The sequence below is a fragment of the Aethalodelphis obliquidens genome, unplaced genomic scaffold (assembly GCF_003676395.1).
Source record: "Aethalodelphis obliquidens isolate GAN/ISIS:26980383/991018 unplaced genomic scaffold, ASM367639v1 scaffold9, whole genome shotgun sequence".
Taxonomy (NCBI): domain Eukaryota; kingdom Metazoa; phylum Chordata; class Mammalia; order Artiodactyla; family Delphinidae; genus Aethalodelphis; species Aethalodelphis obliquidens.
This window is the reverse complement of record NW_020837953.1, coordinates 24060891-24082231: the sequence shown is the minus strand read 5'-3', so window position 1 is coordinate 24082231 and position 21341 is coordinate 24060891. Positions and strand designations below refer to the sequence as shown.

The 21341-nt window shown below is 36.1% G+C and overlaps 1 protein-coding gene and 1 pseudogene across 5 annotated transcripts in view; both read left to right on the top strand.

The window, feature by feature from the left end:
* Positions 1 to 15614, top strand: part of AGO3 (argonaute RISC catalytic component 3) — a 127738-nt gene extending 112124 nt beyond the window's left edge. For all 5 annotated transcript variants that reach the window (XM_027109112.1, XM_027109117.1, XM_027109114.1 and 2 more), the window contains 2 exons: positions 1661 to 1860; positions 2435 to 15614. In XM_027109112.1, the coding sequence (XP_026964913.1) occupies positions 1661 to 1860; positions 2435 to 2543 (309 nt within the window). In that variant the 3' untranslated portion in view covers positions 2544 to 15614. The remainder of the gene's footprint in view (positions 1 to 1660; positions 1861 to 2434) is intronic.
* Positions 15615 to 17340: 1726 nt separating this feature from the next.
* Positions 17341 to 19687, top strand: LOC113622361 (succinate dehydrogenase [ubiquinone] cytochrome b small subunit, mitochondrial pseudogene; annotated as a pseudogene).
* The last annotated feature ends 1654 nt before the right edge of the window (positions 19688 to 21341 follow it).

Sequence of the window (21341 nt, the reverse complement as noted above, 5' to 3'; positions counted from 1 at the left end):
TTGTTGAAGTTGGTTTGCTAATATTTTGTCGAGGATTTTTGCATCTATGTTCATGAGGGATATCGGCCTGTAATTCTTTTCTTGAGGCATCCTTGTCTGGTTTTGGTATCAAGGTAATGCTAGCCTTGTAAAATGAGTTTGGAAGAGTTCCCTCCTCTTCTGTTTTTTGGAAGTTTGAGAAGGATTGGTATTAATTCTTCTTTGAATGTTTGGTAAAATTCACCAGTAAAGCTGTCTGGTCCTGGACTTTTATTTTTTGGGAGGCTTCTGATTACTGATTCAATCACTAGTAATAGGTCTGTTCAGATTTTCTATTTTCTGCTTCATCATGATTCTGTTTCTAACCCATCCTCCATATTACTGCTGATGTTACTTTTATAAAACCCCCAATCTTATCACACCCAAAACCTCTCCTGTTAAAAAAAAAGCTGTGCAGTGCTTTCCCTGCTGCCTACAAGTGAAAGTTCAAATTCCTAAGCATGTCATTCAGTCTGATTCCAAATGTTCATTTCAATTTCATCTTTTTCCCCTCATGCCCCATCCCATATTCTGTTCATCCTAGTCTATTAGCTATTCCCCAAATGTGCCATGAAACTTTATGCCCCCGTGCTTTTGTTAAGGCTGTTCATTCTCTCCAGTGTCTCCTCACCCTACCCATCCCATAATGGCCAAATCTCACTCATTCCCCTCTTGGTGAAGAACCCCCAGGGCTCACCCTCACAATTACTTCCTTTGGTATTCTCATATAGGACGAAGTACCAGTAGTACTATAGCCATTTATTAGTTGTTTTATAATTACAGATGTTCTATTTCCTCTACTCCTCTACTGAATTATGTTTCCATTGTTTTGACTTTGTTTTTCTTTGAATTCACAGTTCCTAGCATAGTGACTAATACATAGGAGCTCAACTAATGTTCTTGTTTTTTTATTATGGTAAAAAACACATAACATACAATGTACCATTTTAACCATTTTTAAATATACAGTTCTGTGACGTTAAGTAATTCACATTATTCTGCACAACTCTTTGCAAAAAAAAAAAGTAAAGAAAAAGTAAATGATGGTTTTTTAAAAAACACCTTCTATCTATGGAACTTTTTCATCTTCCCTGATACTCTGTACTCATTAAACACTAACTCCCCATTCCCACATCCCCGCAACCCATGGTGATCACCATTCTACTTTCTGTCTCTATGAACTCGACTACTTCAGGTAGCTCATGTAAGCGAATTGTACAATATTTGTCCTTTTGTGACTGGTTTATTTCACTTAGCAGAACATCATCAAGGTTCATCCATGTTGTAGTATGTGGCAGATTTTTCTTCCTTTTTAAGACTGAATAGTATTCCGTTATATATATATATACACACACCACCTTTTATTATACATTCAGCCATCAGTGGATACTTGGATTGTGTCCACCTTCTGGCTATTGTGAATAATGCTGCTTTGAACCTAGGTGTGCAAATATCTGTTCGAGTCCCTGTTTTTACTTCTTTGGGATATATACCCAAAATCAACTAAATGTTTTTTTATTGATTATTAAATTAGGATATATTTTGCTAATGTACAAAGCTTGTTTTTTCACTTAACTTAGTCTGTGGTGAGTATTTATTTAAAAGTTTAGAAATCAGCAGAATATTCTGTTGCCTTCTATAGGGTACCAGCCGTCCTTCACACTATCATGTTTTATGGGATGATAACTGCTTTACTGCAGATGAACTTCAACTGCTAACTTACCAGCTCTGCCACACTTACGTGCGCTGCACACGATCTGTTTCTATACCTGCACCAGCGTATTATGCTCACCTGGTAGCATTTAGAGCCAGATATCATCTCGTGGACAAAGAACATGACAGGTAATATAAAAGCATAACAAGTACAGATTCTCACCCAAATCCAAGTATGCTCTGTGTGTTAGGATTTTCGTGGGAAATTTCTTTAAGTGTTTACATGTAAGTAGGTGCCTCTGTCTTTGCCATAAAGTACTGCCATTTAGAATTAAAGTTCCACAGGCTGTTAGAAGAGTCAGTGATCCAAATGAAAAGCTATGATAGAACTGACTGCCCAAGATGAGGGTTCCTATTAAAATGTGCAGTCTGGGCTTATTAGTAATAGTGTGATGTAGTGATTTTGTTGCTTTACCAGATTAATTCAAGGGAGAGATTATTGGTAATAAAAGTGATATATACAGACAAAATTATAGGATGTCTTGGATTTACTTCTAAATAGTCCTGGAGACGTGAGAGATGTAAAACAGAATTGGCCTTGAGTTAATAATTATTGAAACTGGATGATGGACATGTAGGGGTTCATTATACCAGCCTCTTATTTGTTTTTTAATTTTTAAAAAATTTTCTACAAATAATATTTTTCAGAATTTTTACATCAGAATAGGGTTTGGTTTTGTGTTCACTGCCACTTTTCTTACAGTGCTGAAGGAAGTCACGTTTCAGGACAGAGCAATGGACGAGATCCACAAGCTCTTGCCAAGGCTGTACAGATTCACCAAGATACCTTACGCACAATGTACTTTGCTTAAAAAGTCTAAGAATATTCTCTGAGAGGAAGAACTGGAAGATGAATCAACATACAACTTATGTTTCCAGTGGAGTCAGCTGAGTGGGGATGCCTCCAGCCATACAGAAACCAACACTGTGTGGGGGCCAGGGTATGATTTTTATGTTGATACAAGGAAGATTGTTTACTTCATCGAGGAACACAGCACCATTATGCAATATGAAACCAGCCAACTGCTTTTTTGTGCGGTCTCCTGTAGGAAGTATCGCAATCATTTAGTTTTCACTTTCTTGTAGTCTAACCCTTTTAATGCCTTTACCTCAAGTTGCTTGGCAGCACAACTCTTTGCAAAAAAAAAAAGTAAAGAAAAAGTAAATGATGGTTTTTTAAAAAACACACCTATATGAATAATCAAAGTGATTGTTCACAATTATGTGTGCAAAAAATGTGCATTCATGTATTCTTGTAAAAGTTATCTGTATATTTTACTTATATACATGCATACTGCATATGCATATATATCTGTATCTACACTGATAATAGATATATATGTATCTCTGTATATATTTTATAGTTCATTCCATTGGGGAACTTTCTTTCCCTTTTATTATCCTCCCACCACCACTATGATTTCTCTCTCTACCGCCCTTGCCTTCATCACCTACATTTGTTTTTCCCTGATGCTACCAGTAACATTCAGATGTTCATGTATCTGGTTCATTTGAATATGAAGCATGGCAAACTAGATTTTTATTTTGCATGCCCTACTCCTGTCTTGTCTCATACATAATTCTGAGTCCTCAACTCTTGGTATTGCTTTCTTAAGAAACTATATATATATATATACACACATATATATATAAAAAATATGTTTTTGTGAGAGTGAATGTCTGCCCCCTCCTGCTCTCAACTTACATTTGCCATTTGTGCAATGTGTACATAAGCAGTAGCAACCTAAACTATTCTTTTTCTCTAGTGAGTTTGTTAAAGCTGCTATAAATATATAAAAAAAAAACACACAACTTTGTCAGAAGTTGTAACTCTATATATAAGCGATATGTATTCTAAAGTCTTCTGTTTCTATGTGTTATACATGGAAATCCCTTAAAACTTTTACAAAGGGTAAATATTTTAAATGATTGGAACTGTGTAGGGTTGAGGCCTCTGAAATTGGGTGGAGAGAAGGGATTGTGGAGGGTTTTTTTGGTTTTTTTTTTACTAGTTTATTTGCTGCCTCTCATACCTTAATGTGATTTTCATATATATATATTTTTATATATATGTGTGTTGTATATATATAAACATATATGTATGTGTTTTGAAGTATAGCTTCCTTTTCTTTTATATTTATTAGAATAGTGCTTTAATAATTATAGAATCATATTGGCAACATCTTTTATAGAAATATAATCATGTTTATTTTAAGAACTGACAACTTGTTTTTGCTCTCTTTTAGTGCAATAAGCAGTTTTAAAAGAAAGCTGTGTCTGTTTGACATCTTTACCACAGATAGTGGGAGAAACAGGCACCTCCATAATTTTAAAAGGGCAAAGTATATAGCCTTAATTTCAGAAGGAAAGTTTTGTAATTTTCAAGTTTAAAGCATGTCTTATAAAAATCATAATGAAAATGAAGGAAGTTAAATTTCCTAAATGAGTGTTGACCTTGAATATTAGAAATAAAGTTGAAGAACTTTGATTTAAGTAATGACAGCAACTAGCTTTAGATTTAGAAGATATTTAAATTCTTTGAAAATAAATCATGTTTATTGAAGAATCATACTGGTAAGGTGCCCATTTTCACTTACTAACATGAGTCAGGAAAATATAAAATGATATTTTAAAAACTTTTTTTGCTAATTCATCACCAGTGTAACTTTCCTTTTAAAATTAGGGTGATGGTGACAAAGGAAGTTAGGACTTTGAGCATTTGAAATTAGTTAAATCACTGAAATGTTGAAAAAAGTTTTGCAAAACTTTTGTTTTATTGACTTCACTTTAAGATATTAAAAAATACTATAAAGCTGTCAAAACCAAGTTTATCAGTAACCTTGGATTCAGGGGAGCTTTGCACTTTGTAACTCATGAAAATAGCATTTTAATTTTTTTTTTTTTTTTGCACTGGTTCAGAGTATAGATATTACAGATTGTTTCCAGTGGGCATTGTTGTTAACCTTTCAGAATTCCATCTGCACATGAAAACAAATGGATTAGCTCTTTAGTTCTCTCTTACCTATAATCCACACTTATTGCCAATTTACTGTATTTTGAGCCTAAAATCTGAGCCCATATCCTCCAACAGGTATGAAATCTTTTGTCCCTCTGCCAGAAAACTAAGAAAGTACTGTATTTTGTATGTTTATTATATTGAAGTGTATGAAATGCAATTTACAACACTGTTTTAAAGCTCTTTACATAAGGTAATGTTTGTGTAGTGTATACATTTTTCTCCCAACCCTCCCCCCCCCTCCAAAAAATTTTTATAAAGAGTGTATTTTTTTTACATTGAAATTTCACTGAATATAGGCAAGAACATAGGCAAGAGAAGAAAATAGTATATCCTAGGTGGTAAAAACCTGATGGCGTATGTTTGCTCAGTATGAGTAAAACATCTTCCTTTATCAGTGGGAGCTGTACAGATTGGTGTGGAAAACTTTAGAGCCCAGGGAAGAACTGTAGATAACCTTTCCCTGTTTACCTGCTTTACCTAATTTTCAGTCACTTAATCTCACATGTGCTAAAGTAAAGCCTATAATTTAAAACTATTTAGAAGGACTTTTACAGAGGAAAAAAAAATTTTTTTTAATATAAAGCTTTACATTTGAAGTGAGTTCTTTTTAGGGTGCTCTTAGAGTTTCAACATTGCTAGTTTAAAGTTGGTTAACTTGAAAGAATATGTATAGTATATTCTATTTTGCTTACTAACAAATTGGTATATCAAACTTAATTATAAGAAACTTTGTGCTTAGAACTTTAAGGTAAATACTAAGTGGCAAATATTTTTTGAAATTTGTTTCGTTATTATACTTCTGGTGTAGAATTGCTGATCTTTTTTTATTTAAAAAAAAAAAAAAAAGGTTGTTTTGAGTTTAATGGTCATGAAACTCAACAGTGACCTTTCTGTTCCTGCCCTTGCTCACTAACTATACAGTGAATGCTAAATTTCTGTCTGCTGTTTTCTGTGATGTAAGAGTGACTTTAAAATGTCAGTCCCAGCAACTGGTATAATAGATTTTCATGTGAAGCAGAATTGGGAGTTTAATGTATATTCTGGATGGCAAATGTGTAAAGTGCTGATACATGTTTTATATTACAGTATCAAGTTACTGGCATTGAGGACCATGCATTTATAATACCGTAGCTGCTATATTTATTTAATGAAGTAGAGTCTGACAGTTACTGCACTTAACAGTAAGGAAATGAGCAGGATTCAAGGCTAGTGTTAGACTTTTTTTTTTTTCCTAAATAAGATTTAAGAACATGAAATATCAAGGTAACAAAGGGTGCTGCCAATTTAGTTTCAATTTAATATCAGGATACTCTTTCTTTGTTTTAGAAATGTGGATTTTTACTTTAGCAGTTTTGGAAAAGGGTACCTCAGCCTCCTCAGTACTGGTTTTTAGCATATTTTTTACAGGAGTACAGGTGCCCTTTATTTTTTTCTTAATATTTACCTTTAAACAAGTTTCTCAGAAAAAGTACTCTGTGGAAATCTTCCTGTTTGTAACCTATTAATTTATTTATCTTCCTACAAGAGAGTCTAGGTGGGATTCTAGTAGGAATGTACTGGGTGTTTTAGAAGGCACTTGATAAAGATTCATCTCTACTTTCTAGCATGGAGACTTCTAGCCCTCTAAACACCTATACTGGTTTTCCAAACTAGGTTCTCTGATGACCCACCACTGCCTAAAGTTTACTTATATATTCTCTAATGGATTTTAGTATGACAGACCTCATGACAGGCTTAGTCATGACAGACTTAAAGTATGACTAAGGAGATAGAAGCTGAGTTGCCATTCAGTAAAAATGGCTGGCTGAGGATCTCAATGTTTAAGGACAAGGTGAACACTCAGAGTGCCAGTAATCAGTCTGAAGGATCTATTATTGATGGATTATAGACCAGGAATTAGAGACTCTTATTCAAGGAATTTGGTGGGTGTTTGATTCAGAGGCCAACATGAATTTGCCATGGGTGGTGATTTTTATGAAATCTGTGAAGCTAGCCACTTGGATTCAGCTAGAATATTTTGTAGTCTTGCTGTTAAAACTTGATAGTGATGTTTTGCCAAGAAGCTTAACTGACAGCTCGGCATAAATTTTATTCAATATCATTAAACCTGGGTTAAATATTTATTTAACTCATCCTCTTAGATGTTCTCCTACTGAATAGTTTTTAAAGACAAGTTGCCCCTAACAGTAACTTGCTACTTAAATTATCTTTTATGAGTTATCAGTCAAGCTGCGAAAGGACACCATTGAACTGGCATCTTTATTTTGGCTTTTTTAATCCTTTTCATTCTTTTTGAGAATTCATGGATGTCTTAAAGCTTCAATAATAATACCTGGGAGACTTTATCAAGTGAGGCCTTTGTGAGTGGCAGTATAACCCTGACTCTAAAGTCTGTCTTCATTTTCCTTTTTCCCTCTCATTTGATCATATAAAGCACTTTGTGATTCTACAGGAGTCGAAAAACAAGCCAAGAATAATGTGTAAAATCAGTACATAGATGTGAAAGTCAGAATTTTCTCCAAAAAATCTTTTTTAAAAAATTTCCTGCTTATACTAAGAACATTTTTGATCGGTGGCAATATTGGAAATGATGCTGTGATTAGTGAAACCTAAGCTGACTCCCAGGAAGAAAAATTCAGTCTCTCTCTCGCTCTCTCTGTGTGTGTGTGTGTGTATATATATATATATATATATATATATATATATATATATATCCTCAAAGGGAAAAATATTTTTAACTTTTTCCTACTTTTAAAAGTGGTACATTTCAGTTTATAATTTTCCATGTTGGTCAAAATCATTTCTTTTAACTAAGATATAATGGTCAAGGCTTATGCTAATATTATCTACTGCTAGTTCAATTTTATTTTTCTTTACCCATCAAAGATAGTGCTCTATATTTTTACATCGTTGTAAGAATCTTTTGCTCTTAAAGTACGGAAGTTAAAGATTTTAATTTGATTTAAAGATAGAAGTTTAATAAATTTCATATGGAGGGTTGAGATTTACCAATGAGAAGCCCTATTAAAATATCAGGTAGCCAACAGTGTGACAAAATTAAGATGCTATCAAATCATCTATCTGGCCATTGGTCTCCCTTCCTTTTTGAAATCAATGTCTTAGGTAACCAAACTCTAATGTTGTGTCCATGTTAGTGTGTCAGTAAAGCAGAGATGTTCTTCAGGGTACACAGTGAATTAAATTTTTAAATCATTTTTTAAAGCGAGGCGGTTCTTAGAAAGTGCCTTTTCAGAAGATGGTGCTGTAGATTTTTATTTTTCAAATAGCATGAGGCTAAAAATTTGAAAGATAAATTATTTTAGAATTCCAAGAGTATGACCGTTTCATATAAATAATGTTATTTGTTGTTCTGAATCTGGTCCAAGGGAACCAAGTAAAGCTTTTATTCAGTAAAGTATCTAAGTAAATGCTCACCAAATATATTTTGTAAGTTTAAAAACACAGTTTTTAACAGAATTAACCCTTTCAGTTCTCAGCTGTGTTGCAGGTATTATATAAGGCATATAAAACAGCAAGTTTGCTTAACTTTTTAACAAGAGTATGGATATAGTAGTAAGTGCCCGACGGCAAAGGTAACTTGCCAGAAATTATGTCATAGGCTACGTTTTCCCCCCCAGCATATTGACCCTTTTGTAAATATCTACTGGCAGCCTTTTCTAATTAATCTTTATTAAAGAAGACTGCTTATAAAGATGGAGCCAAGTCATCATGGAAATCAGTGTAAGAGAAGTAAAATGATTCTCTATCTTTAGGGAAATTTTTTCTTTTTCAGGCAGCAAGAAATATTCTAAATGTTTCCCTCTTTTTTCTAGCATAGGTGAAAAATGATGACAGTGCATCTATATGATCAATTAATTAGAAATAGAACAGGTAAAATTGGGCTTTGGAGGAAATAAGTAAGAGGGAGGATAATAGCAGGACTATTCATACTGGTTGGTAATTTGGTAATCTACCAGAAAGCGATTTTCCCCTGAACTAGGAAGTAGTAAACAGCAGTAAATGATCACCTAACCAGTTCTTGCTTGTGAATTTGGTGAGCACTCTTCCAGAAAATAGACTTAAAAACACACAAAAAAACACACCTCAGTAACCTTGTATGCTGCATTATGTAATAATGATAGTAAAATTATATTGATTGTTTGGAGTGTACTATGTCTGTCTGCAAATACACATGCACATTAAACTTTTTCATTTTTTATAATGTCATAATAGCAATTACGAGTTTATTTTTTTAATATTAATTTTTCTATTGTGATGTTTATATTTATTGGCAATTTGTGCGCAACTTTTATATTTTGCTTAGATATTGGTTTTAAGGTATTTTATTTTTATAGATATCTCTAGCTTTTCCTCTTTCTTTGTAATATTAGCAAAGATTAAGATGGAATGTTAATATGCCAACCAAACTACTAATTCCATAAAGTCTAGAGTTTGGATTTTTACCAATAAACCATTAACACTATTTTCTAACTTAGAATACTTAATGTTGTTTATATAGTGGGCATTAAAGACAGTCTTTAGACAGATTTCTAAATGTGGAGGGGAGGTGGGGCTTTTCTTTAGTTTTCTTTCCTTTAAGTAGAAAACTAATACTGATGGATTGGATTTATTTTACCTGATCTGCAGTTTTGGGGCAACTTGATTGTTTACACTTCTTATTTCTCACTTCAGCTACATTGAAACTGCTTTAGGTGGATACATCATCCAGCGTTAGGATTGTGATACCATTCTCATAGGCCTGGAAAACAAAGAGCAAATGATCCAGAAGTCAGTGATAATTGACTTTGAAATGGGCTGCTCCAGCCCCCACCATGATTATGTTGAGTGGAAGATTTGCTACCCTGATCTTTTCCCTACCATACCTTTAACGTTGATTCAACCCTACCTTACTTTTAAAGTTGTTTCTTCTTCATCAATGAAGAAACAGAGTTTAAGTGGCTAGGTAGAATCAGAGATAACGGCTAATATAGTATTTCAGCTACTTAAAAATTTAAGTAATAATTATGAATGTGAATTAATTGGAAGACAGTTAAAAGTATGATTATAGAAAATTAATTTCAAGCATATGTGGTTACTCCAGTTTCCTAGTGAATAGATCAAGGTAATTTGTATTGACATTAACTTTTTATAAAGGTGCATGAAAAAAGTGAATTCTGTTAAACAGGTACAATATTTCCATTGTGTTTTTACACAGTGAATTTGCTTGGTAAGCCATTTTTTTCTGTAAGAGATTAAAAGATAAACTTTATCCCTCCTCTGAGCTTTAAATGGGTTTAATGTATGACATTTTGCCATACTGCATTCTTTCACTGAGAGGGGTAAATGAGAAAGTTTCAAGTAACTATAATTGGAAAAGTATTATTTTTATGTTATGTGAAATTTAACGATTTAAAATGAATCAGCATGTGATTTCGTATAGACATTAGCCATATCACTTTTTCCCCACGTTTTTGCCAGTTTCAGTAGGTTGATACACACACACACACACACACACACACACACACACACACACACACACAGCTACTTCCTTACCCTACATCAAGTATTAATTGAACGTTGGTATTCTGATTATAGGAATTTGTTGATACTAAAAAACTAAATATGTTTCAATCAGATATATTTTTATTGCAAATATATGCTCCCCTCTTAAGGATATTTATTGTAGTTATAATTTTAATAGTTTTATTCATTATGCTTCAACATTGTCCTAGATTGACAGGCATATAATTCTTGTAGATCAATATTTTTAAGGCAGCTTTGAGTAGAAATCATCCTTTATTTTCTTTTTTCCTTCCAAAAGCTCATAGGAACCTGACACATAGAGCTTATTTTGCTCTTTTAACTGGTTGGCTCCATAAATCAGGGTACCTGGCATCAGTAACTGAATTACCACAGTGAAGTACTTGGTGACTTGTTCAAGTTTACAGTCATCTCTTAGAACTGTCATGAATAGGCTTATGTGAGTAGAAAACAGATGGGATTGTTGGTCATTAGAGCTTTATTTTCTTTGCCTTTTTTTTTTTTTTTTTGGTTTTATTATTTCTAAAAATTGACTGCATGCACATCTGTAATTTTATGTTTAAAGTTTAAGAGGCCATGCCAGAAACTAGAGAGGGAGATTACCCTGGTATTTAATGCCTAAAACTTTCCATCTTCATTTACTTCATGGCTTTAGTTGGAAGAACAAACAAACAAAAATCCTTTCATTTGGCCCTTTATTTTTAGAACCAAAGAAGGAAAGACTCTTTCTACAAAAAATGTTTGCAGGTGTGATAGGAGATCTTTGTGAAGAAATGGACTAGTGGGATTGTAAGAGTATGTAGTGAGGGGGTAAATGAGGAAAAGGAAAAGGTTTCTTTGCCGGAATCCTTGGAGAGAAACCTTATAATTGTTTGATATTTGTCTGGTTCTCACAGTCACATTGTAAAAGAGGAACTGTTGCCATTTGAACCTAGGAAGAGAGTCTCTGTAACCTAAATTTATTTTATGTTGTTGTCCCAAATCTAAAGCTGCATCTATTTTGATTAGAGAAGTTGCTTCTGAATAAAGAAACGAAGTATTTATCCTTAAATAGAGCCATGGCGTTGCTATCAACACGGCTTCTCCAGCTTTTCCCTTTATATAGAAAACACAAAATAGGACCTTTCCAGACAAGGTAGTCTTTCCTGTAAAGAAAATATTTTTTGATAACAGATTTGGGGGAAACACTGGTAGATTGTAATGAAGGGGGAATTTTGCCTAATAACATGGATGGTCCAACCAGGTTAATGGATACAGTTTGATCCCAGGGAGTTTAACAAGAGGAGCCTTTGGTAGCAGGTTAAACCTTTGGTTTTGGTAGCAACAGATTTGGATCTCCAGTGTTAACTGCAGATATCTCCCTGTTTCATAGAAAGGGAATGATCTCATAGTATTGATGATGATCCTGCAAATGTGCCTGTGTTCTTTCTCTAATTCAAAAATCAGGACTAGCAAGCACTAACCAAAATCTCCTAACACTTTGTCCTATAAGATTCTTTAAAAGTTTTCCAGGCGCTTTCTCCTTTCTTAGCCCAGGGTACAATGCCTTGCTCCTCTTTAAAAAAGAAAAGAAAAAGGATTTAGAGGCAGTTTAGATAGAATTCTACTATGAGTAAATAATAGGGTCTTTAAAATACTTGGGAAAGGAAGATCACATGCCGCAATTTATAGCTTGATTGAGAGACTCTTTGAATACTGTTTTTCATGTTTGTGTTCTAAAGTTTTTTCTTTGACCTACCATTCTTTGATTTACTTGAGTGCCATGATTCTATATTGGGATGAAATCAGTGTTTTATGCCATTTATGAATTGTGCAGTTTTTCCCTCTCCACACCCTACACACACACACTGTTAAAAATAAAAGGGGGAGGACTAAAAAAAAAGAGAGGTAATGAGAATCATTAGAATGTAACTTTAGTTAATATAGATGGAAAGAAATCCTAACTTGGCTAAATGAGAATTAAGACTGAAAGTGTTAGTGCTGCAGGTATTATCTCTATCCATAGAGGTTTTTGCTAGCTATAGAGTGGTAATATGAACAGAATATATACCTGAAATATGATGTTACAGCAAAGTGATAAAAGAAATTCTTGAAAATAATATTTCAATCTTCTCTAACAGAGATGCCCATATTCTTAAGGAAAATGAATGTAGCTCCTGGTTTTAATGAATCAGACTCTGATTTAAACTTCAGAAGATTTGTAACTTTTATTCTGACACATCTTCTTAAATATGTAAAAATTACACTGAATGAATACTTAAGACTATTCTTTCCTCTTAATTTACATAATGATTTTTTTCAGACCTTAGTTCTATAGATATTGATTTCTTTCTCACCTATATGCCTCTTGGTGTGTGCAGAATTCCATATTAAAAGTTTTTTTAAACTCATTTCCTAGTCAAACCTGAACTGTAAAGAAGGCATAAATAGGTTTAAAATGCAGGAAATTTTAGAAGATCACAACTGGAAAAAGACTGTTGAGAACTTGTTGCCTTTGAGAGTAGAAAGGGCTCTAAAACTTGAACTGAGATTTGGAGTTTAGTCAGAGCTCTACCACTAATTTGCTCTGTGTCCATAAGGCAATTTCCTTAATCTCTGTGTGCCTAGGTTCTTATAAAATGGTAGTGATAATAATACCTGCCCTCACCTCCCTCACAAAGTAGTTGTAAGAATAGGATAATGTTTGTGACAGTGCTTGAGTTCTCCAAAAGAAAAGCTATTCAGAAGTTCAAGATAAAAGAATATTGTTGTGTGAAGGGTTCATTTCCAGTTTGCTTCTATGAAAGTATCTTTAGTTACCCTAGATCATTTTATCAAACAAGTGTAAGAGAAACTGAGGCTTTATCATGGTATGGTGTTCACCTACAAACGTATTCTGTTCTGTTTCTCCCCTGCTGGATATTTATTGCACAAGCTGAATTTTTCTTTATAATAATCTTTGGAAAAAGTGTAACTTCAAAAACCAAACTCCTTTTAGTGGTGCTATGGCAGCTGTGATTGTATTTTGAGTTAGATTAATGTGGTGAAACCATCAGATAATCAGAAATTAACTTTGCCTTTTGCCTTCAGGCATTTTTGCTACAGATTGGCATCAGAGGCTGTTGTACAACCAGATAGTTATCCCTTTGTTTCTTGCAGATTTTTGGTACCTTTTTTTGGAACCTTTTTTTGGAGTAAGGGGTTAGGTTTTAAGAAGGAAAAGTGTGCTTATTTCACTTACCACTTTGCAGAGTTGACCGTTGCTTTCCAATCACCATGTACCTGTAAAAATTAAAATATAGTAAAAGGGTTTTTTCTTCATTTAAATTCAGTTCTGAGCATCTGCAGGTGATATCAGGCAGCCTGTTGGTGTCTGACCCAGTTATCTTTATGGATTGTGGGCAGAACCTTACATTTCTACAGGCTTACCCACTTTCCTGAGGGGAAGGGGCGCTTGTTTCTAGGAAAAAAACAAAGGGCACATCACCACAGGTTGTGTAAGCAATTCCTTGTTGAAACAGACAAGTTTGGTTTGTGTTTTGTTTTGTTTTAAGAAATAAAAGGATGCATTTTAGGTACACAGGGTATGAATGCATTCAACATTTATTTTTTTATCTCTGTAGATGCTGATCTCCCCTTGTTGCAGGCAGTTTGGGCTTTTCCAGCTCGTCACTAACATGGATGAGATCTATCTTAGTTTTATAGGATAATGAGAATTACAAGTACTGAAAAGTTGGGGAGATTCATGCTTGGAAAATGAACAAAAAATCCACCTTGCTGGGTGAGATAGCTGAGAACATTGGATATATCAGGAATACTTTTAAACAATTTTTGCTGTAATGTGTAGCTTTAATATCTGTCTTCAGTTATGGACCCCATGAAAGTATTACTGTATCTTGTGAATAAAGATCATTCTTGTGAACTAGTATATGGATGCATTCATAGGCTGTGGGAAGCAGTGATGTGTGTATGTGTGTGTGTGTGTGTGTGTGTGTGTGTGTATAAATATTCTATGTTTATAACACTGTGTATTACATAAGTTTATATAGAAAAAATAATGTGTTTCTTTAGTGTTTGGGGGACTAAAATTGTAATATAACCATTCCAGTGTAATCTGACCACTCAGTCTAGAGAACATTTGTATTACACACAAATACACACCCCTAAAGCATTGCTAACTGCTCCCACTTGAGATAATTGCTGCTTTTTTTTAAGCCCGAAGTAGTGGACAGGAAATAGCACTCTTTTAAAAGGGGCTTTTCTGAAAAGTAAAATGTAAATGTAGGACATGTGGGGAGGTGGGGCCTCCTGCAAATGCCCTGCAGATGGACAAATAGCCTTTTAAATTTTACTTTTTAACCATCTTAACCGTGTGTGCCTATTTGTACTGCAGATGTGAAATATTTTGGGGAGTTAATATCAGTATGTTTTGAAACTGAATTATTACATAAAATCAGAGTAACCTCTTTCTCCATCCTCCTTTTCCACACTGACTCTTCTTGCCAAATATACCAAGTTTCAGCATGGTAAAATGATGGACACTCAAACCTCCTTCCTCATCTTCCCTATCCTGTCTTACACCTGGTCTGGCCTTATATTTTTTGTTGGCTTTTCATAAGTAAGAACAATTTACTGTAGTACTTTAGAGACTGCAGAATTTCAAAATGTTTATAAGCCTTCCTTTGTTAATGTTTGGTTACACGATAACATTAGTTAAAACAATGGAGTAAGTCTGAGTTTGTAATATGCTACAAGATAAAATCTTGAGTGATATTAAACTTGACTGCCACATTTTATTAAGAGGAAATTGGATTATATGGTGGGTGGGAGCTAGTCTATGATATATATGTAATCACTGTATAATTAGAAACACCAAATGTTGAGTCCTATCACTGTGTACTTGGGGGCCAGGCTTTGGATATGGTTGTCATTTTAATTCCTCAAAGACTATATGTCATTAAGATGAGCAGAAGGCAAATAAAGTTTTTAAACAAAACTACTTTTGGGGGGTATTTAAATTTTCTTTCCCCCAAAAAAATTTACTACAAAAAAACCTAGGGTTGAGACTGAGAAGCTTCAAGCCGCTTTTTAAGCAGTTCAGTCACTTACAATATTTTATGTTAAAGAAATTGTCATAATTCTTTCTGAGCCAAACTGTCACTAAAATGTCCTGTGACAGAACCACTCCTCTTTTTTCTGCCATTCTGTGTATTGGAAGTGTTCTTAGTTGTATTTGTTTTTAATCCTTGATTTTAAAATATTAATGGTTTTAGTGTTGCTTAGCTTCAGTTTGAAGTGTAACTTTCACTAATAACTGCAATAAAAAGAAAAGCTTTGCTCCAAACTTTGTTTTGTGGTCACATCATTACAGCACTTCAGGCTTAGGGAAAGGGAGTTGGTGTGATAGAGTGGAAAGAATTTAGGCTTTCATAATCACGAAGTCCTGAATTCAAACCTGGATTGCGTGATTGCGTGACGATAGACGAGTTCCTTGATGCTTCTAAATCTCAAGTTTCCTCCACTATAATGAGATAATAGTAGGGCTGTTGGGACATTAAATGAGTTAATAGATGGAGGGTACTTAATAGTGCTGGGCATGTAGGTGGAACTCAGGTTTTAAAGAGGTTCTGCTGCGCCGGCCCCCCACCAACCCAGGACTTCCCTGGCGGTCCAGTGGTTAAGAGAGTCTGCACTTCCACTGCAGGGGGCACAGGTTTGACCCCTGCTTGGAGAAGTTCCGCATGCTCTGCAGTGCGGCCAAAAAAAAAAAAAAAAAAAAAACACTGGTGGGGCTGGGGCTCCATATAAAAAAAATTAAAGTGATGGAAAATACAATTCAATAAATAAATAAATAAATAGTTTCTCCCCCACCTTAAATAAAAGACACTGGGTCTTTTAGACTCTCCTCCCTTAAGACATTAGGTGGCGTGGAAAGAGGGGTAAGCAAGAAGCCAGGCTTGCGAACTCTGCCAGGCAGTGAAAGAACTTAAGAATAGGTAGGATAAAAAGAAACTGAAATGGACGGGGAATCGTCACAGGCACTGAAGTGGATACACAGCCCAGGTATGATATGCAAGAAAACCCTGGACTGAAATTTTGAAAACCAGCTCTCAACTGTCCTAACGGCATAGCTTCAGGTATATCACTTTTCATTCCATAATTGAAGTTAATAGAGTAAAATCAGAGGTCTCAAGTTGGCAGCCAATTTCTGTCTGCAAATAATTTTTGTTTGGTATTTAAAATATTTTTATTAGTCCCTAATATTTAAAAAAATCAGAAGATCTCACATAAAAATCCCTTAAAAAGTAAGGACGGTCATCGATTTCACTATTCCTTCAGTATCCCTTTACAGCTGCCACCAGGGGAAGCTCAAGAGTGGTTGGTCCCTTTGGATGGAGCACACTCTCCACAGCCCCGCCACTCTGCCCAGTCTGCACAGGTCTGGACTCAAAGGAACCCTAGTGTGAGGTGAGGCCTCCAAGCAAGCAGGAATCCCTATGAGGATGAGCGCCTTACCTGGGGGTAACTCACTACTTTGAAGCAGTCCAGCCTAAATATTAAAAACTTGTCCCTTCATTATTTCCATTTACCCTATTTCTGTTCTCCAGAACATCAGAGAATTCAGTCTGTTCCCTTCTGGCTATTATGTGTTCTTCACCCCAGTCTTCTCCCACCTACATGTCGCCAGAGTCTGTGCAGCCCTAACAGTACAGTTTGTTTTCTTAAAGGATCTTGTTACTGATGCTGAAGAAGCTCTAGTTAGCTTAACTAACAAATGCTGATGGGTTGAGTTTTTTTTAACTATGTGTGTCAGTTGTTAAGTTTGACAAATTGAAGAGAATCACTCTACTGTCAATCTTCCCAGTAACTACACTGATAAGGAAAATTCTAAAAACGTCAATAACTACACCCAAATTCATACAGTTAAATGGGGGAAATATGTGTAACGGTGATGCGAAGGCATGCTCTGATAAATCAGGCTGTAGCATCCCTAAGTGTAGTACCAGAAAAGCATGACGGTTATCTAGGCAGACAGTAATCGGACGATTGCTCTAATTGATTAATAAGACATGCTGGACTGGACAGAACAAGTCACCAATTATATTAGAGTTCACCTGCTTGAAACTTCAGGTAAAAGGGTGCTCAGAGCACTACACTAAAGCATGGAGAAATGAGGCGGCAATCTAAGGTAAAATTCCGAGGTGGTTTTTTTTTTGGAGGGGGGCCATACATCTTGAACTCTCAGTTCATGTAGTTTCCATGTTTCAGTCGTCTGATCGTTTGACAAATTCTTTGGCTGCTGAGACTTGCATGCCTTGCAGATGCTTTTAGGAAATAATTGGGTTAATCTGTCAGTGCCAGGAAAGGATGGGATCATTTTTACTATACTTGATAAAATGTCTCTATCATAAAGGGGACTGGAATCTTTAGTTTTATCTGTAGAAAAAAGATGACTGTTTTCCTGCCTTCTGTCACTTTTGTTATTTCTGTAATTTCCACAATCTATAGAGATCTTTGCAATGCCTTTATAGAGCAGCACTTGTCTCATACTTTTCTCTATTAAAATATTTTCCTTTAAGAATAATCCTTGGGGGACTTCCCTGGTGGCGCAGTGGTTAAGAATCCACCTGCTAAAGCAGGGGACACGGGTTTGAGCCCTGGTCCGGGAAGATCCCTCATGCTGCAGAGCAACTAAGCCTGTGTGCCACAACTACTGAGCCTGTGCTCTACAGCCCGCGAGCCACAACTACTGAGCCCACGTGCCACAACTACTGAAGCCCGCGCATCTAGAGCCCATGGTCCACACAAGTGAAGCCACTGCAATGAGAAGCCCGCGCACTGCAACAAAGAGTAGCCCCCGCTCGCCGCAACTAGAGAAAGCCCGTGCACAGCAACAAAGACCCAACACAGCCTAAATAAATAAATAATTTTTAAAAAGGAATAATCCTTGGGAAACTTACACAACAATGTAAAGCAATTATACTCCAGTAAAGATTTTTAAAAAAAAAAAGAATAATGCTTGGGTTCAAGATTTACTTATAAACAAAGCAGACATATTCGTGGTTTAGGATTATGAAGCTTTATATGATGTCTGATTCTCAGCTGAAATAAAATGTTAATGGACTTTTTTGCTAACGGACCTCAGAAACAGCCCAACTCAAAAGTACTTGTGGGCTTCCCTGGTGGCGCAGTGGTTGGGAGTCCGCCTGATGACGCGGGGGACGTGGGTTCGCGCCCTGGTCCGGGAGGATCCCACATGCCGCGGAACAGCTGGGCCCGTGAGCCATGGCCGCTGAGCCTGCGCGTCCGGAGCCTGTGCTCCACAACGGGAGAGGCCACAGCAGTGGGGGGCCGGCATACCGCAAAAAGAGGCCCGCGTACTGCAAAAAAAAAAAAAAAGTACTTGCAACTGCTAACTGTACAATATTACTCTTTATTTACTGCAACATAAACTGTCAAATGGAAATTGCATATTATGTTGCAAAAAACAAAACCAAAAACAGCATAGGAATAGGATACTTTACCAAACAGGATTTCAGTCACCACCATCATTCAGATGGTTTTCACTTGTATTTTATACAAATGTAAAATTAAGGTTGCTTAACCATTTTATGAGTTTAATTTTTCTAATTTATTTTTGTACTTTTATAAAGATTTTAGATTATAAATGTTTGCCGTTTGTGGTATTTCTTTGAATAGTGTTTTTTTTTACTATATTAAAAGGTGTGTTTTAAATCTTTAATTTAAAAGTATTACTAATATCTACATTAAGACCCTTTAAGGAGCGACAGGGCGACTCTCTGGAGGCCGTGTCCTCTGTGGTGCCTGAGGAGGACAAGCTCTGTTCCTCTGAGCACCAGTGGTCAGACCATTCATGTCTCAGCATTTCTCCAGGACCAACCTACCCCAGGATGGTGTGGAATACAGGACATTCACCTGTCACCCAGCCACCATTCTGGTTCCAAGGCTGCATGTCTCCACTGGATTGGTGAGAGGGTTGTCAGTGTTTTGCTCCTGGGCCTAATTCCAGCTGCTTATTTGAATCCTTGCTCTGCAATGAACTACTCCCTGGCTGCAGCCCCTCCCTCTTCATAGTCACTGGGACATTGGACAAGTTGTGACTATATTCCAGGGATTGGCACTCTCAGCTTTCACCTTTGCTAGGCTTTGTTATTTCAACGATCATGATGAGGGCATCTGCACAGCTGTTGCTATGCTATGGAAGCTCTGACCTTTTAGACGTAATACCTTGAAAATTGATTGTACACCTCCCTTGCCTCTGCTCTGTCATGCCATTCAATTCACAATAAGGAGGAAATAACAGATAAGTCCATTGGTGAGACAAACCTCTTCTCCTAATCACCTCGTTATTTTTAGAATGTAATCTTTGAGGAAAGATTTGAGAGCAATTGTAACCAAAAAATTGTCAGACTGAGTTCTCTATGCTGGGGAGTTAATGGGGTGTCTCTCAGCTTCTCACAAGACTCACAGTATAACTAAACATTATATATGAGCTTTTGCCTTTTAATTTATCAAACTCTTAAAGGGAATTCAGCTTTATTGCTCTCAATAGCTGATCAGACTTCTATATTTGTCCTAGGATGGTAGAGAAAGGGAGAGACTGTTAATTCGAGAATAAAGACTTTCAGAAAATTAAGCAGTGTTTAGTTTTTGCAAAGTTTCCCGCTCTGTTCAGTCGATACCAGTTACTGATGGTTACATGTCCAAGGTAAACTGGCAAATTAGAAATGCTGATGTTTCACATTACTGATTTCTAAATCCTAGGAAGAAGAGCCTGGAGAGTTCCTGAATATAGAGAAGTTCCATGTAGGGAAGAGGTCCCTTTATAGATGTTTCAAATTGTTACAGATTCTAAACCTAGACTTAATCGTCAAATGTGTTTATTTTACTTGTCCTTAAATAATCTGTCCACAGATATAAAATTATAAGTAATAAGTTGTTGTTTTCCCATTGTGGGAATCTCTAATGTGAAGATGTATTCTATGAAGATAAAGTCTTTTTTAAAATAAGATGCTGTGTAATAAAAATTTATTCTACTCCAAAAAAAGACCCTTTAGATACCCATTTTTTTTTTAATTAATTAATTAATTTATTTATTTTGGCTGCGTTGGGTCTTCATCTCTGTGCGAGGGCTTTCTCCAGTTGTGGAGAGCAGGCTCCAGATGTGCAGGCTCAGCAGCCGTGGCTCACAGGCCCAGCCGCTCCGCGGCATGTGGGATCCTCCCAGACCAGGGCTCGAACCCGCGTCCCCTGCATTGGCAGGCAGACTCTTAACCACTGTGCCACCAGGGAAGCCCTAGATACTCATTTTTAAATCTGCACAAAAGTATAACATTTTACTTTGAATGCAGCAAAGCTACTTTCCATTCATTTAAACTGATAGACTTTTCTTTCTTATACAAGAAAATGGAAGGGCAAATAGAGTCGAGGAGGGGGGTTGTTGGTTGTTTCAACCTCCAGATTAAATCATCTGCAGCTGTGTAGTTGAAACAGCGGTTCATTCTCTCTGACTATTGTATACAAAACTACTTAGTCTCACTTAAGTCTCAACCTTGAGGATGTCAACGTGAATTTATTTGGCCTGAGACAGGTGTGAGAGCAACAGAAAAGTAAGCTGGAAAAAAGGCCAGAGTCAAGCAGTTTCCTTTGGAGTAGTGTACAAACAAACAAAAATGCCTAAGTTAGAGAGAGAAACTATTTCCACTCTCTCTGTGTTTTTAAAAAAGTGCAATTTACTAGAGCAACTATACCCAAATCCCTTGGCAAACAACTCATACAAAAACATCAAGATCGGCCTTTCTCACCTTCTGAGATGCCCCACACTCTGTGGAGTGTTTCTCTCTAAATAAATCCACTTCTTACCTATCACTTTGTCTCTCACTGAATTCTTTCTGCGATGAGACATCAAGAACCTGAGCTTCGGGGCTTCCCTGGTTGCACAGTGGTTAGGAATCTGCCTGCCAGTGCAGGGGACACGGGTTCGAGCCCTGGTCCGGGAAGATCCCACATGCCGTGAGCAACTAAGCCCGTGCACCACAGCTACTGAGCC